General features: G+C 37.7%; 1 protein-coding gene across 1 annotated transcript in view; it reads right to left on the bottom strand.

Moving 5' to 3' along the window:
- Positions 1-1,889: 1,889 nt before the first annotated feature.
- The window catches only part of LOC588674 (usherin), a 79,431-nt gene continuing 62,679 nt past the window's right edge, over positions 1,890-18,641 (bottom strand). Inside the window, exons 51-65 of the mRNA XM_030998441.1 lie at positions 18,367-18,578; positions 17,348-17,508; positions 16,331-16,528; positions 15,172-15,326; positions 14,443-14,644; positions 13,993-14,100; positions 9,718-12,881; positions 9,253-9,372; positions 8,637-8,872; positions 7,759-7,976; positions 7,067-7,252; positions 6,665-6,739; positions 5,644-5,885; positions 4,689-4,913; positions 1,890-4,140 (exon numbers count right to left, since the gene is read on the bottom strand). Coding sequence (XP_030854301.1) covers positions 4,057-4,140; positions 4,689-4,913; positions 5,644-5,885; positions 6,665-6,739; positions 7,067-7,252; positions 7,759-7,976; positions 8,637-8,872; positions 9,253-9,372; positions 9,718-12,881; positions 13,993-14,100; positions 14,443-14,644; positions 15,172-15,326; positions 16,331-16,528; positions 17,348-17,508; positions 18,367-18,578 — 5,586 coding nt within the window. The 3' untranslated portion in view covers positions 1,890-4,056. The remainder of the gene's footprint in view (positions 4,141-4,688; positions 4,914-5,643; positions 5,886-6,664; positions 6,740-7,066; positions 7,253-7,758; positions 7,977-8,636; positions 8,873-9,252; positions 9,373-9,717; positions 12,882-13,992; positions 14,101-14,442; positions 14,645-15,171; positions 15,327-16,330; positions 16,529-17,347; positions 17,509-18,366; positions 18,579-18,641) is intronic.

Raw genomic sequence — 18,641 nt, 5'->3', positions numbered from 1 at the left:
TGACTATAGCTAGTGCATGAGATCGAGAGAGGGCGCTACAACGCTGGATCTGAGCTGCGCTGAAAATGGGTAGTGATCTCAGCTAGCCATAGAGATTATGTTTAAAGGCTTTTAAAAATATCTCTCTATAATCTATACAGCTAGGTTAGTAATTTCCACTAAACTGTAACACTACGCAGTGTTAGAGTTCAATGAGCAAATTCCTTGAGTAATTGCTAATCAAGCGCTTTACCGATTTAATATAGTCCATAACCTAATACTATCCTCATCACAAAAAGACAGTGGACACTATTAGAGTTTTCATATAAATAAACATTTCATATATATTCATCGATTCTAAAAACTAATTTTATTTCATTTCTAGTTTCTAGTCATACATTATTTGATAAGCAATCGGAATAAAACCCTTCATAGTGGTGGATCAAGCAGTGGTCAAAAAACAATTAGGGGGAGGATTTTTTTTTTAATGGAGGATATAGTCGAGAGAGGGGAAAGAAAAAAAGAGAAAGGAAGGAAGAAAAATACAAAACAAAACAGGAAATTAAGAAGCATCCTTTTGGCTGATCACTTTTTTCCTCAGCAAAGAATTTATTTAAAAACGAGATACAAGATTTTTTGGTGCACTCTCAACCCCGGCCCCTCTTCTGGTTGCTTAAAAAAATTAAAGGAAAAAAAACGGAGCGACGGAAGAAAAAGGAGAAAAGAAATAGAAACGATGATAAAGAGAGGAAAAGGGAAAGAAAGAGAGAAAAAAAAATACAAAAGAAAAGTGAAAAAAATGCTATTTTGATTTACTAGGGGCTGCGCAAATTTCAAGGAGAAAATTACACATCATTATAATGATCCACATATTGCCAATAGAAAAACATCAGTGATCTAAACTATCATCCAAAAACAAAAAAATTGTCTGATTTTCCCAAGCTTTCACCTCTATAGTTTCCCTGACTTTCTCTTTCTGTTGTATATAACTAATTGTATATTTTACTGTACAAATAATTCACATATTTTATTTTAAACATTTACATGAATAAGCTTCCCCCTCTCCAAATAAATTTCTAACTAAATTCAAACTCTCAATATATATCCACTGATTGGTTGGCTTTTTGTCTGGTAAAAACAAGTAATATTTCAGCAAAGATTTTTTTCTTTGCAAAAACATATACTCCAGGAGTCATACATTTTACCCTATCTTATTGGGGGATTTTATTTTATTTCTTTGTGAAGTACAATATAATAAGACATGTGACAAGTAAAAAGAATACAGAAAAAGCAGGGGATTCGGGGAGCGGTCTTTATCCCTTTTGGCGGAAGTCTGCTCGTGGTCACCTGGTCTGGTTTTTTAATGTGTGTTATCGAGTTGTTCATGCTGGAATTGCAGGAGCCCGTTTCCCCGAGCCCCCCGCGGCTGAGTTAGGACTTTAGCTTTACATTGTTTTACACTATTGTATAAATCATTGCTGCTGTGTTTTATTTGTTTGTTTGGGTTTTTAGTTTTTTCTTTTTGTTTTAACTGTAATTTCTCCTATGATTGTTTGTAAAAATGTGATTATGAATGATCAATAAAAACATATAAATTAAAAATAAAAAAAAAAAAAGGAAAGATGATAAGCTTTACAAAAAATGTAATTTCATAGGGTGAGAGAGAGAGGGAGGGATTGAGAGAGAGAGAGAGAGAGAGAGAGAGAGAGAGAGAGAGAGAGAGAGATTACAGAGTCACTGAAAGAAAATGTCAGGAACTGAGAGAGAAATAGCCAAAGATTGGAGAAACTATCAAACCCTAGACCTTTGCTGGCCATTGTCAAATAGTCTTTGGTTGAAAGAATTTCTGACAGAAGGAACATGTTCCTTTCAAACTCTCTCACAAAACAAAATCAAATCAAAAGAAATATCTTCATAATAAAAATGCATTTTATTATTGTTTCACAGCAAAATACAAATCATCCTTTCTTAATTTTAGAAATATAGATATACAAAGTACAATCGTCACTAAAGTGAAAGACACAACAATTCATAGTCAAGGTATTGTAGACATTCAGTCTTTACAAGGTGATGAAGTTATAATTTACAATTGTATAAAAAAGATGTAGACAATGCAATTTTGTAATTGTTTCAGCCAAATACCAAATATTATAGTCAATATTGCATGGAGAGTCTTTACATAAACAATTCTCTAGTAATTGGACAGTGTATGAAACTTTCTTAAATCAAAGCTTTCATGTACAAACAATTAACCTTTTACTGAATTGGATTTGTTATCTATTCAAAGGCAGCAATTAACTCTACTATTTAACTCACTCTAAAGTAAAAATGGGATTACCAAGTATCAATTACTGTTTGGAATGGATCGATGAAGTACAAAAAATGAAAATATTCTAATTTGTTTTCATGCAGCCAAATTACCTCATTATAATTCATATGATAAACATTTCAATGACACAATAATGAGCTATAATTTTAAAAAGTCATGGAAGAAACCTGACAGTCTATGGAATATAAACAAACCCTGTAATAAGGAATATAGGAAGAACTTTGAAAGCATGTTTCAATTCTCTTGGTTTAATAGAGCATTTACAGCCTCGACTAGTCTATATCCTATCATTTGTAAATAGGAGATTAAATTTTTTTTTAAAAGACATAGACTAAAACTCATATAAACACGAGTGGTTCTCATAGAAAGTATAATGTCAATAATATGTTATGAATTCAAATTATGTTTGTTTGATGTATGGCACAACAATCATGACTACTTGAAGCAATTAATCTATCACAATTTAGGATAATAGGTAGGAACTCCTAAGATACATCAACATTTATTCCTAAATCAGCACATTTATATTTAGAAATCTCATTTAATCAATGATTTTAGGTTCACAATAAATAAAGCATTAACAATCCTATCTTATTTTGAAATGTATATATAAGCCATCATTACAATTAACATAATTATTCTTGAAGAGTTGATATAAAATAGAAAAGCATCCATTAAAATATTTGTAATTATCAGTCAGCTATTTATACTGTACAAAATGGACAATGCCTACAATATCAAGGTGACTTTAGTTAAATTGATCTGCTCAAAATATAAATATAAATTCTGCTGTCACTTGGATCCAACCTTTCAATCTATTACAGTTTGTTTCATAAAAATCTATAGAAAAAGGGAACACTTGTATAAAAAATCTGCAGCCTTGAAGAACAAAAATACCAGTGAATATTACTGTTTTACCTATATAAAAAATTCAGTTGAATGTAAAAAAAAACGCTTATACTGTGATTGCATGAAATTCAATTTACTTACAATGTACTAATGACAAATTCTCACTATAAAAGGGTCCTTTACAGCATTCACAATGTTACCTCCCATATCTTGAAATATTTATCCAACAATACCTAACGATTTGAATAGTGCACTAACACATATGAAACAATATCTTAAAAGGAAAAAATAAACGATGACTGAGTTCCAGTCTTTTTACAAATTAAAACATGTATACAGAATAAAGGAACATAAAATGAATATATCAGGAATTTTTGTAATGTATGCATGCCTTTAATTTGTCTGAAACGAGCGATGCAGTACAAATTGAAATATGAATAAATGAGAGTATAATTCAGTCATTGCTTTCAACTAACAAAGAAAACATACACACAAGGTGAGCTAGGCAGCACGTACACAACACTTGATAACACACATTAATTGGAGAAAAAATAATCAATAAAGATAATATTGCATTATTCTACTTCTAACATAAAGTACATAGTGAAGCTATCTTTACTTTACTTTACACAGACAATCAAATTAATGATGCCTTAGCTTTTATTCTGTATTTCAGATCTTTACTCCTACATCTGCCCATACAAGACAATTTAATTCATGAGATGCACAATTACATTTCCATAACTTTCTACAGATTGATTTAATCGATCTTCAGTACAATGTTGCAGTAGTTATTGATTCAATATTACATCTCACTAGCATGAGCACACACAATTATGAACACATCTTGATACTCAGTTTACTTGTAGATGAATACATGTTTTCTGCCTAGCTGAAGATCATAAATGAGTGTCAGTAAACATGGTCTGCTCTTTAGTATAGCTGTAGGGCTGGCTAATGTGAGTCATGGCATCATCTTCATACTGTCAAGAAGAAAAAATATTTAAAAAAAAGAAAAACAAAATGTAATGAAATGAACACAAGAAACAATTTATTCAGTTTGGAGAGGGGAAAACAATAGGTCAACTATCTACATTCAATATGAGATGATATGCCCTACAGATTCCTTTCACACAATATTTTCACAGTGGACATTCTACAGAGAAGTCGTCTTTTCAATTAAATCCAAAGGTTCCTGAATCTGCACCATGTGAGCTACATTTAAAACTCACTGAAGGTGTAACACAGGCTACTCTCCTATAAGGTTCACTACCAGTAGTCACAATTTTGTCAAATAAATGACTTTGACTAACTACTGAATAATACCTGTAGGAATAGAATATTTGCCTTTTTTTTTAGAAACAGCTATCCATTGAAATTAAAGTTATGTAAGATATTGATATGATTTTTTTTAAATTGAAAAGAGAATATAAAAAGTGAGAAATTGATGGCTGACAGATGAGCGTTTGTCTCCTAACTAGAAAAGAGGGGATCGACCGATGACTATAAAGAGAAATAAACTTGATCTTACCAGACTGACCATACCAGAATCCATCTTTAGAGGGAGAGGTGCGGTATTATCCCAGGCGGCTACACCATCATCTTCATCTAAATACTTGAGAGAGTTCTTATCCATGACCTCGGATGTCCTGCTGGTAGGGCGGGGCGGTGAGGGAGCAGGGAATGATGGGTTGTAATATGTATTGTGTAAGCTGTGCATACTAGATTGCCTGCTGATGGCCTGTGGGATTGGATCCTGAAATAACACACAAATAAATGGAATTAGTAAACAAGAATGAAATAATGTAATTTTGTAAGTTAAACTTACCTACAATGGTCATCCAATGAGAAAGGTCACATATTTCTATCAAAAATGTTCATCAGAAATCCTGATTCCTAGCTTTTGATACTCCCAGAGAAAAATTCCTTTGAGTTTGTGAGAATTATATTATAGCCAATATCAAAATGCAAGACTATTTCAAGTCTATATATAAACTGGGTCAGGTTAGTACATTAATCCTGTCAACGCCCTGAAGCCTTTATAATAAAGGAACAAATTAAGTGATACTCCACAAATTAAGCTCAGTTGAACTTCAACCAATTGACTGGAGATGCGTAGGTCGATGGTTCAAATCCTGACACAGCACCAATATCCTTTGGCAAGATATAACCTGCACTTGCTACTCTCCACCCAGGTGTGAAAGGAGCAAGTGTGTTTGAGCGTCAAGTAACGCGTGGCTGGAATACTTCCCAGGGAATGGAGAATGTGCACACAGTGTGTGCGGGCAAGCATTGAATCCAATGACCGGGGTAATAGTATATCTGTAAAGCGCTTAGAGACATCGTAGATGTATTAAGCGCTATAACAAAACGGACTATTACAAGCTTGTATAGGACTTGAATATATTTGTAATGTGTTTCACATGTATGCAGGCAGTCCCTGGCAATTTTAAACTTGATAAGTTAATGAAAGTTTGGAGTCTTACCAGTATACTCTCTGACTCTGGGTATCTCGGAAGCATGGAAGAGAATGTGAAGTTATGAGCTTTCCTCTGTCTTGGTGGAAGAGGAGTCCTCTCTCTAGCGTAAGGCTTACGTGTTCCAGTACGACTCAGGACAACGGCAATGAGGATGAAGATGATTACTACACCCAGTAAGACCATGATCGCAATAAACCATACAGACGAATACCATTGTGTCTGTGCTTCAGGTAGGGTTCCTCCAGTGGCTGTCATGAATATAAAGCAGACTTCATTAATAGATTATCATCTATACATTTAATACAATATTACAAATATGCAACAGTATTTTGTTGAAGATGTCCAAACTTATTACGAGGAAACCATAGAATTGTTATACATGTATATACTTATTTTCTTCTGTATATGTTAGTGTTACTGTTGTGACTTTATATGCATGATTGTTATTGCATTTTAATGTTACCAAACAGGGCTTCATGGAAGGCCACCACTATAGGTGAAAGTGTGCTACCCTGTATAGATATCAGAAATAAGTAAATAAAGAATGCCCATTTCACCAGGGATGCTAAGAAAGCTGATTGCATACACTTGCTTTAAATTTTTATCAAACTATGATTGTGCCTCTTTAAAACTTTGTATTTGTTTAAAATTAATACATGATGATAAGCCTCCCCTCCCCCCCCCCCCAAAAAAAGAAGAAGATATTATGTATGCTTTGTGAAAATGACTACATGGTTAATTTCTAGCTAATCAAATTCTTAATTTTGAAACCCTGAACTTAACACTATGCCCAAGGCTAACCCTAGGCGTAAACCAACCTGAAACTTGATCACTGAAACCAAAGCCCTAACTGTATATATGTGAGAAACAGTCCTATAGCAAATGAAAACTTTACTCATGTCTGCAGATACAGCAAACTTATAGCAAAAAAATACAACAAAGAATATGGTGATACTAATAAATGTAAAAATGGCAGCAATAATCCTTTTCCAAATGTCATGATTGTTGAAGTGAAAGGTAGGCTTACATGGAGGCTGGTAGATGATTGTAGGATAGGAGATGCTGCCTGTTGATGTCACACAAGTCACTGTGAATTCATATTCTGAAAGAAAAAGAGAGACGACCATTCATTTAATTTCTACTTCATACTTATACAGAAGCACTCATGCAGTCTGTGTACTTATCAGATTCTCACCACACAATATAAGACATACACATTATTTTCAATAACAAAAAACATTTGCAAGCTATTCAAACCGACTATATTTTTCATCATTCTACTACCGACCACCTAGATATAGATAGACTACTAATTTCTTTGTTTTCCCATATCCTTATTGAGAAGTCTAATGACTGAAGATACCATTATACAAAGAAACCATTCCACTACAACTATGCAGATAAAGACTGTACTCATCTCTCTACTTACCCATATCCTTGAGAGGCCTTGTGACTGCAGTGGCGATACCACTGTAGACGGTATCACCATTCTCAACGAGGATGTACTCTCTGAGCATACTATTAAGTACAAAGCTCTGAGCCCAGCTGACTGTGATTAGGCTGTTATTGGTGTTACTGTTGATGGAAGGTTTGGTGCCACTCACAAAGAAAGGCACTGTGGGCACATAAAAAAAGAAAGGAAAAGAAAAATCTAAAATCAATATGTGACATTACATACAAAATATGTACAGTTGCTTTATCTCTATTAAACTTAATACAGTCCTAATAATGTCCTCAATGAACAAGAAGATTTACAGTACAGCTTGAAGATCTATACAAGAAACAATGACATTTTGATTACAGCTTTTCATACCTTATGTGAGGAAACTAAATGATTGTGAAGTTGTTTACAGAATGTATTTGAAACTCATCCTACATACTGGTAAATTCATAGTTACGGTGGGATATGTACAGTGCATACCTTTGACCATACACAGCTTTTTCACTCAATGCCATAGAGTAGTGATGAGCGAGATCAATTTTTATCTGTGCAGAAAAGGGCACATATTGCCTCTACATTTATTCAGTGCATTGAACAATATTTTATGGGATTTTGCACTACATAAGAAGCAATTGTACGGATATATTTTGTGAACTCATACACCTATTGGTCATACTCACATGCTGGAAGGGTATTTTCTTGGACAGGGGAAGACTCCACCTGGCCAGCATCATTATAAGCTGCCACTACAAAGTCATATCGTGCGTAGGGTTTTAGACCAGTGACATTGTGTGTGAGTGCCAGGTCCTTGTTGATAGGAATGTAGTCCTCTACGGGGCAGGTCTGCTCAAAAGGCTGGGTCGTAAGTGGACAACCTGGTCCAAATAAGAGTTCAAACCTAGAAGAGAGGAAGATGAAAATATTTGGTTTATGAATATCAAGAACACATGCAAGGGTTTACAAATAACATGCCAGCTGGTCTTCACATAACCATTGTCCATCTACAATCCGTGCAGGCAAGAGAAAAGCCACATGAACAAATTATACATAATACCCTTGAGGATCTAATAGGCTGTTGACCTACGATTGTATACAATTATTCCTCAAGAAAACCTGCTTTAAAGATGAAATTATTAACAGGTAAAAGATGACACAATTAAGATATCCAGTAATAAAATAATTAATTACAACTAAGACAATCAGATTGAATCAATTATTTTAACTGATATGCGTACACGGAAAATAAGAAATAACAACCCAAGTGCAAAGCTAAATAATTATATTCAGCAAACAATAGAAAAAATGCATACTTTTAATAAAATATAGATATCAATTTATGTTGGAAAAAAAAAGCTTTAACCATTAAAGGACTGTCACCTGGCCCCATATTATAATAATAATATTCAGCTTTTGTATAGCGCTTAATACAATGTCTCTAAGCGCTTTACAGACATTCCAAACAAATAACAGGCAACTAAAAACTATGCAGCGTCACTGCCCATTTACATCAACATCACTTTCATGTGTGGAAAATAAAACAAAGCTACAATGGACATACTTGGTGATGATTCCATTTGTGTTTGTTGGATAGTCCCAAGTCAATTGGATCCATGTAGAGTCAGCCTGCATCACGACCGGAGCACTCAGCCCACTTGGTGCCATCTGAATCGTTGTCACGGTAACGGCATGACTGATTGTGCATCCTCCTGATGTACAAGCCTCCACAGAGTAGGAGTAAGTGGTGAATGGAAGGAGATCAGAATCTCTATAGCTGGTCAGTGTTGTCTGGCTTAGCTGAGGTATCAAGCAGAATGGGATAAATTTACGGATTAATTGGATAAACTCATAAGAGATTCACATGCTTTCTAGCAACAGTAGATAACTGTATTTGTGTAAGTCTCAATGATGCCATTTTCGCTTTCACCGTACCTGTACTATAATAGTTCCTTTTTTCTGAAGTTAACATCATGTATTTTACAATGTACCTTTTTTGTGTATTATATTATATGATGTAAAGCTTGCTCACATGACCATTCTTGACTGATTCTCTTTGCAGGTAATACAAAAGCCGTCTAAATAAATTTAACACAAATACTGAGGATCTCAGGTTGTTGAAATATGACCATATATCACACTTTCTTCACTTAAACCTGCTGATTGCATTCATCACTTACCACAGTGCTGTTCCTGTAGATGACATATCTCTGGATGGCTCCATTTGGCTGACTAGGTTCTTGAATCGTCAGGGTGAGACTTGTAGCTTCTAATTCAGACACCACAGGTGGCAAGAGACCCTAAAGCAGGAAGAAATTAGTAATAGAAATTGACAGCACATGTTACATTATTATGAAGTATTTGGTGTCATCTGTACCTGGGAAGGGAAAAGCTAATTTAATAACTGTGACCCTCTGGTCTCTCCTCCCATTATTACTGACTGGGAATGTACAGATGGACCATGAAACAGGGGTTTCCCCTACTCGTACAAATAGTGTAGTGGGTTCTTATCATGCAAAAGTTACATCATTTTATATATAATACCACTCTAAAGCAATGTTACACACTGTAATGCTGAATTGATGGCTGTACGTAATTCATAATTTGTTATATTTAGTAGATGACAGTAATGAATAACAACTCACCTGTGGTGGTGCTTCCAGCATCCTGACTGAGGCCCAGGGACTAGACGCTTCTCCTACAGAGTTAAAGGACACCACCAAGTACTCATAGGTCTCATCAGGGATCAGAGCAGAATCCATATCTACATACTCCCTCAGGGTGGTGTTGACCAACAAGGTTGGGTCAGACCTCCTGCCTGTCGTACGATCAACACTCCTACGGTAGAGCTCGTAGCCCAGGATGATGCCATTATCGTTGCTTGGTGCATTCCACACTGCCCGGATTCCACTTGCTATTCCAAGGTTGTCAGCCAAGGGTTCTAGAGATGGAGCTACTTGATCACTGGGAGTATGCTCAAAGGTTCTTGCTTCCACACTGTCACTCAGAGCACAACCTGAAGTGGTGCATGCTCCTACACGGATCTCGTACAAGGCGTAGAAGTCTAGGTTGCGGATGTCAAAGCTAAAGAGTCTTCCAGAGTAGACAATATTGTTGTCAACGTAGAGGGTGTAGTTTTGGATCTCACCATTGGGGAATGCTGGAGGCTGCCAGGTAGCACCGATGATTTGCGAAGAAAGTGGAGAGACAATTGGTGGACTCAGACCAGCTGGTGAGGATGAAGAAGTGGTAATAACTGCTGCATCACTAATAGCATGTCCCCTGCTATTGAAGGCTGTTATAACATACGAGTACTGCTGACCTGGAGTTAGTCCCAGTCCTCCATCTCCAAAGTCCTGGTACCTTTGGGCATCACCATCGTATACTAGTTTGCCATCTCGGCGTAACTCATAACGTGATATGATACCATTGGGTTCATTGGGTTCTGACCAGCTGGCTTCAAGTGCTGTTGCACTTAGAACTCTCAAGGATGGTGGATTCATTCCTGTAGGGGGTGCTTCAAATGGACGGGCCAAAGCTTCTGGACTGTCAGTACAGCCACCAGAGGTACAAGCCTCTAGGACAAAGGTGTACTCCTGGTGTGAGATCAAACCACTGATGGTAGTAGAAAGACCTAATCCACTGTATCGCACCTCATCATCAACCTTTAGGCGGTACTGCATGATCTCACCACTTGCAATAGAAGGTGTTGTCCAGTTGACCATGATCTGACTAGAGCTGATGGGGACTGGACTTGGCGGATCAACAAATGTGGGAGCTGTCTCTAAGGTTCTGATAGAGGTAGCTGAACTCATGGTGCAGCCACCCTGGGTGCATACTGTGATTGTGTAGACATACACAGTGAAAGCCTGAAGATTCATGTCTGTAAACTGGAATCCGTAGTCTGCCTCAAAACTGAATGGAGTGCTATTATTTCTCTGTAGTCTATAGCCAGTGATGATGCCATTACTTTCTGTGGGAGGAGTCCATCCAATAACAAGCGATCCTGGAGTGTTAGTGATGTGATTGACAGTGGGAGGGGCAACACCAACGGGAGCAGCCTGATCAGTATCTACCTGAACCCAGTCACTGTCTACTGATCCCTGAGAATTGATGGATTGAATGCGAAACTCATAGATTCGATACGGCTGTAAAGAGTTATCAATAAAGCTATAGTCTTCTGCATCTGTGTTGTACTCAGAATGAATAACTACTGTAACTGTGAAGGCACTTTCATCTGTGTTTCTCCTTTTCCTGTCTGGTGAAGCAGGTCTTGCTGATCGTCTAATAACATCATATTGAGTGATAGCGCCATTAGGATTAACAGGTGCCTTCCAGTTTAAGACCACTGCTGTAGAGTTCACAAAGCCAAGGGTAGGTGGAGCTTGATTGGCAGGGGCTACCTCAGCGGTCCTGACAGTCTGTGGATTACCCCTTCCACAACCAACATTAGTGCATGCTTCTAGAACAACCACATACTCAGTGTAAGGAGTCAACCTCCTGAAGAGAAACTCTCTTGTGAGACCAGTATAAATCGGTGCAATGAGATACTCATCCTCGTATATGAAGTAATTAGTTATGACACCATTAGGTTGTCCAGGCTCATCCCATCTCAATAACAGAGCTAAACCATTTGACTGTTGCTCTACTGTGAGCTGTCCAATGTCTCCTGGGACACCCTGAAGACTTGTTACAGATCCCCAAGGACCACTCGTCTCCCCTGCTCCATTGATAGCAACAATGCGAACCTGGTAGGATGTGAAGGGCAATAGGCCATAAAATGTGGTCTGCAGGACAGTGCCTTCCACTGTAGCTGCTGTTACAATATCAGGTGTGGCTGTTGGGTCATTTGGTCGTTCTTGATACTCAATGCGGTAGTAGGCAATGATCCCATTTGGAGAAGAGGGCGGTGTCCACGTGCCTTGCACCGCATATGGACTGACAGCTACAAGATTGGGTGCAGCAAGACCTACAGGAACAGATTCTTGAGTTCGTATGGATGCCCATGGACTGTCTGTTGATCCTTGTGAGTTTTCTACTCTCACTCTGTATTCATAGAGGTTGAATGCAGTCAGTCCCCCTCCTGCATTCACAAAACTTTGCTCTGTTGTAGTTAGAAACACAAGAAGTTCCTGCGTTGTTCCATACTGCCTGCGGTATACGTAGTACTGCTGGATGATACCATTTGGTCTGGCAGGGGGATCCCAGGAGACCTCTACTACACTTGGTCCTGTAGATACCAACGTTGGAGGACCCTGTTCCTCTGGTGCTGCTTCAAATGTTCTTGCATAAGCTCTTGGTCCGACTCCACATCCACTATCACCGCAAGCCTGAACTCTCATATCATACCGGGTGTAGGGTGTCAAGTTGTCAACTACAAGCATTGTTACAGAGGTGGCCACCAATCTCCTTTCATCCTGAGTCCCACTCAGGATAACGATATTATACTGTCTGATGATACCATTAGGAACAGTTGGCTGGGTCCATGTTGCTTCGATTGAACTAGCAGATAGTACTCTTAGAGTTGGTGGTGGTATGCCCTCTGGTGTAATAAATGGTGTCTGTGCAACGTGGACGGTGCTGTTTGATCCTCCTGCAACTGTCATAGCTGACACCAGATACTCATACCTGGTGTTGGGTGTTAAGCCAGTGTCAACATAGGTCAACACAGAATTGTTGCCACTGTAGACAAGTTCATCATCGCGATAGAGCATGTAAGAAGTGATGACACCATTAGGTTGAGAAGGCTCAAACCAATACAACTCCAGGATTGTGGAACTGACTACAACATGAGTTGGTTGCATAAGACCTACAAGACAAAGACGGGACAAGGAAAAGAAAACAATATGTCACAATTAAAACTTAAAAGGTGATATCATATCGGAAAAGCATAGGCAAGGAATATCTAGCATACATGAATTTATACATGCAAGATGAAAGCTTAAGCCACAAATCATTCTGATTGAAACATTGTTGAATTTTGTATTTACTGCTCTTTTGACTCATTATTGAAACATAACCACAAAAAAGTAAGAACAAATAAGATGGCTACCTCTTTACTTGCAGATTCACACAAAAGAATCAAGATATTAAAGTATAAACATCAACAAATTGATTGGAAATCATTAAACATACAATAATTTATTTTCTTTAATGGACAAAAAAGATTGATAGTACCGAAATTTAAAGGGGGAAGTAATCCCTGATATCATCATCGTTGATGGTAACGTTGGATGGTAGCAATGGTATATGGTTCAGAAACTTAGAATGTAAAGACAATAGCAGAAAGTATCTTGAGGAGAACAGAAAGAGTCATGGTACGGAATATGTGTGGTGTGAAACTGTCCAATAAAAAGAACACAAGTGAGCTCATGGAAAGGTTAATTGGGTCTTCAAAAAGCTGTGGTGGAAGTGGTAAAGAGAAGTAGATTGAGAAAGATGGGTCATGTGTTGAGAAGGGAAGATGCTGAACCTGTGAAGGGAGTGGTGGGATCTGGAAGCGGATGACATAGGAGAGAAAGAAAGACTGAAGATTTCATGAAAAGATATGGTGAAGAAAGAATTAAAGCAGTAAGGCTGGTCTAAATGAAAAGGATGCTTGAGACAAGAAAAGCGGAGGGAGGGAGTGTCATCATGGCGCGAAAGTCAGTAACCCTCATTAGAGGGAAAATGCTGATTTTAATGAATGATGATGATGATAATGATGATGATGATGATGATGATGATGTTGATGATGATGTTAATGATGATGATGTTGATGATGATGATGTTGATGATGATGTTGATGATAATGATGATGATGATGATGATGATGATGATGATGATGAACATGTTGATGATGATGTTGATAATAAAATGGAGGTAGAACAGCAAAATGAACAGGTCAGAAAGAAAGTAAGAAGGTATATAAAATGACTCACCTTCAGGTGCAGCTTGCATGGTTATTATTGATACAGGATTACTCTGTGAACATCCTGCTGACGTACACGCTTGTAGTCTATACTCATACACAGTAAAAGGCTCCAGGTCTGTGAATGAGATGAGAGAAATTATAAATAATAATGTTACACCTAGTTTCTTTTCAGAAATCTTCTAATCTGAGAGACGATAACAAATAGATATTCATGAATGTGAAATACATTACCACTTTTCTTTGTAGAATATAAGAATACAAAAAAATTACTACCACCATGCTTTTTATTCCACTTGTTATATTCACACAAATACTATTAGTATCAAATACCATTAAATCAAGAATCTAAAGAAATGATGGCTACTTCCCCCAAAAAATTGAAAATGCATTCATAAATTGTGTGTAGATGTTATGGGCTTTTCAAAGAAAGAACATTATTGTCATTATGAGTACCCACCTGTGTGAGTAAACTGGAAACCTTCTGGTCCACCTCTGTAGATGGATTCGGCCACGCCCGTTTGGAGGATGCTGTACTCTTGGATGACTCCATTAGGAAGACCAGGTTCCTGCCATGTGATTAGGATGCTCTCAGAAGTGAGTGCTGCTAGGGCGGGGTCAAACAGGTTCTCAGGGGCTGCCTGAAGGGTAGCTGCTACCACCTGGGGTGTGGTGACAAAACAAACAAACAAATTAGTCAACAATTGGATATAGGATTTATAGGATTTGCATTTGAAATGTAGGGAGAGTTGTTAGGAATGCTCTTCAAGACCCATTTCTCAAGCTGATGATTTTATGTATCAATGCAATGATCTTGCTCAGTAAGCTGCTAACATCCCTGTTCCTTCTGTTAAGTTTGGCGGAAATCCATCAATCAGTTCTTGAGGTAATGCGATCACGAGAGCGGTACGGACGGACGGAAAACCAGAAAACATAATGCCTCTGGCTACTTTGTAGCAGAGGCATAAAAGCATAAGCAGATGCAGAGGGGGTAGTTAGAAATCAAAAATGATTCGTCGTCGACTAACCCCTATAACAAATGAAAATTTACACAACACAAAAGAATTCCATATAATTACTTTTAAATGTAATAATTGCTACCGGGTAATTCATACTTGAAATAGAATTGAAAAATATAAAAAATCCTTGTGATCAAGTAAAGCTAAATTCTTGCTGTTTGTTGACTTACTGGTTGGCTAGCAGCACATCCCACTCTAGTACATGCACTTAAGATGTAAGAGTAATGCTGGTAAGGTTGGATGCCTGTGTTATCGCTGTGTGATGTATCAGCTCCACGGTAAATCTCAATTCCATCTCTTCTCAAAATGTAGGTAACAATGATACCTAAACAAAAACAGAAAGAAATAAATCAAAATTGTCAGAACATAGACAATTGATTCAAGTTACAACACTAAAGTTCAAAGGATCATAATGTGGGCTTGTTCAGATGTGACTGCGTAAAAGCTGCCACATTTTTTTAATGCGTAAATGAATGGCAACTGTCATAAGATACAGAAGTGTGAAGCATATTACATTTTATGTCATAAAAAAAAGAAAAAACGTTGTAGTTTTGCGGCGTCGTATCTGAACAAGGCTTAAGGGACACATTCATTCTACATGAACATGTAGGTAAATTTATTGTAGTATACTCCATAACTCCAGGAAATGTGAAGGGTCAAGATCATGAATGCAGGAGTAAGCTTATCGCAAACAATGAGAACATATTACAGTCATGTGACTAAATGGAAATACATTACAAATACGCAGTAATAGGGGATGCAAGTTGTTTTGGCCAATGAACCTGACATGAGACTCAGACTTGTTAGAGATCCAAAATTGAAGTACAATAAAGAGCCTGAATGAGGAACTATCAGTTCCTGAAATCAGGATATGGGCTGAAAACTGGCAACCTTGAGTAACATTTCACAACCGAAAAATATTACTGCTTATAAGTATTGGCTTGCATGGTGATGTAGATATACATTAGGCTTGTGGTTGCACCATGTGAGAGAAGGGGGGACGATTGGGAGTCCTGAAAAAAGTTGTCGATAATCTTTCTTTCTTGAGTATGTGTAGTCCTGAAAAGGACTGTTGGTAGTCTTGAAAAAGCCTGTTGGTAATCTTTCGTAGCTTATAGTTCTAAGGAGAACTATAGCGCTTGGAGAGGATGGGTGGTGGGAGTGCCTCAACGTTTCGAACAGGTTGACTATCCGTCGTCAGGAGCGATTTCCGACAGTCCTTTTCAGGACTCCCCTATCCTCCCCCTCTCTCACATGGTGCAACCGCAAGAAAAACATTGGTAGTACAGTTCTTGTAAGCTCTGTGGTCCATGTATGTGAATGACTTACCATTGGGTTGTTGAGGTGGATCCCATGCTAGTTGGATAGTATCCAGGACACCCATCTCTACAGACCATTCTGGGGCCTGCACCTGTGCAGGAATGTCCTCATCAGTGGTAGCATTAGATAGACCACTATTAGAGCTTCCTGCTGCATTGATAGCAGAGATCAGGTACTCATACCTTGTGTACGGGGATAGACCTGGATCTGAAACAGACAAGAGTCAATGGAGAAAGACTGTCAATGCATGGTGTGCTAAACAAAATACAGGCAAGATTACAACGCAGTTGACAAATCTTATTAGAGATCATGGTTAATTGACTCTGGTCTCAAAATATCTAACTCAATTTAGAAGCTTTTCTTGAGTTTCAGTACTGAATAAAACAGAATATAAAAATATACATATGATGTTCAGAAGAAAGAAATGGCGGCTGCTGGACAAGCTTAATATGGAATTGAATGTAGCTGAATTATGGGTAAAGGTAAGAACATTGGGTCTGTTGTGGCAACAATACCTTGGTCATGTTCATCTGTGTTGTGTTTTATGCTTTTCAGACCTGGCATATGTTACAAATCATTGATTTTTTTAAAAGGACTTCCTTACAGTACATCAATTCAAACTGGTTTTAAAAATGTCTCTTCAAATGATAATTTTACTAACACAACTCAAAGAAAATGATAATGATAATAACACTGTTTCTAAGCGCTGAACAGATCTTATTACCCTGGTCATCGGATTCACTCATGCACAATGTGCACCATCTCCACTCCCTGGGGAGTATTCCTACCATAAGGTCACTGTGAAGACATAGGCAATTACTAACACCAATGCTTTCATCATCCTACCAGGTCCCCATTTCTCTCCTGGGTATGGAGTGACAAATGTAGAATAATGCCTTGCCAAAGGACACAACTGTCATATCGGAAATCTAACCCACAACCTTTTCATGTTAAGTCAAGTGCTTAAACCACTCAACTACTCAAATTTGTTCATAACAGTGTTATCAATACCAGGGGATAACTTACCAAGATAAGAGTAGATGTTTGGTCCTGAGGTATAGATGGAGATGAGAGCAGAAGGACAAAGACCATTAGACCCACTAGGAGTACCAGGACCACTAGGTGATGAAGTGATGTAGGAGGCATCTACTGAGTAGCATGTATCAATATTAGCATCAAAGTCACATCTGTAGGGGTACAAAGATAACAGGATTGGGTGCTGGCAGGTCAGGTCACTTTTTAACAAAATTTGTTCTTATAGGTATCGTTATTGAAAGGTATTGATTATAATGATAACTACATTTATACTACATATTTATACACCCCAGAGGATGCTCAAGGCACATATTAAGGTACTGTTGGAATACTGTCAAATGTGAAAATAGAATGAAATAATAACAACAAAAAGTTTCATGAAGAAAATTCTTGCAGGATTTATGTATAAACACAGGATAATACAAGATAATTTTCAGGAGAAATGATCAAAGAAATGAAATATTGAATAACACCATCTACTGACTGTATGAAGATGAATCGTATATGAGCTCAGAAATAGTTTTGATCTTAATTCAGACTGATGCTACTGGTGTAATCAATCAAGTTAGTTTTGATCTTAATTCAGACTGATGCTACTGGTGTATTCAATCAAGTTAGTTTTGATCTTAATTCAGACTGATGCTACTGGTGTAATCAATCAAGTTAGTTTTGATCTTAATTCAGACTGATGCTACTGGTGTAATCAATCAAGTTAGTTTTCACACAGGTCAAGTATACCTATTGATTTAGTTTTCTCTTCCATTCATATACAGTCCATGCTGTAGATCTCTAAAACTGGGTATAGAGCTCAAATTTGTTTTCTATCTTTTTGCCAACGTCTGAAGAAAAATGACCTGTTTTGGGAAGTTTTCAGTTGCTATGCTACAAGGTTTTTAGACCAATGTCATAGCTTGCGCTGTTGCTGATGCAGTAGAACAACATTGCAAGCTACAACATTGTAAAGAAAGAACTAATTTCACCAATCAGATGAAAATTTGCAGTGATCATACCTGTCACAGTACGAAGACACGGCCTGACTGATTGGACACACCGTCCCTATCCCACAATGCCCCTGAGCCGTAGAGCTCCGATCAGCGCACACCCTTGAGCCAGGGTTATAACCGACCTCATTGCAACACGCCTGCGATGGAGAGATCCTCTGAGACCCACAGCATTGGTCGTTGGATTGCTGTTTAGCATCAGGTGTGTCATAGGTATAGGTCTGTCAAAGATACAGAGGTAATAGATAGTCCAATCAAAGTCTTGAGAAATTTACAATGGAACA

This window comes from Strongylocentrotus purpuratus, unplaced genomic scaffold (genome assembly GCF_000002235.5).
Source record: "Strongylocentrotus purpuratus isolate Spur 01 unplaced genomic scaffold, Spur_5.0 spur5_scaffold_5, whole genome shotgun sequence".
Classification (NCBI taxonomy): Eukaryota; Metazoa; Echinodermata; class Echinoidea; order Camarodonta; family Strongylocentrotidae; genus Strongylocentrotus; species Strongylocentrotus purpuratus.
This window is presented reverse-complemented; position numbering and strand designations above follow the sequence as displayed.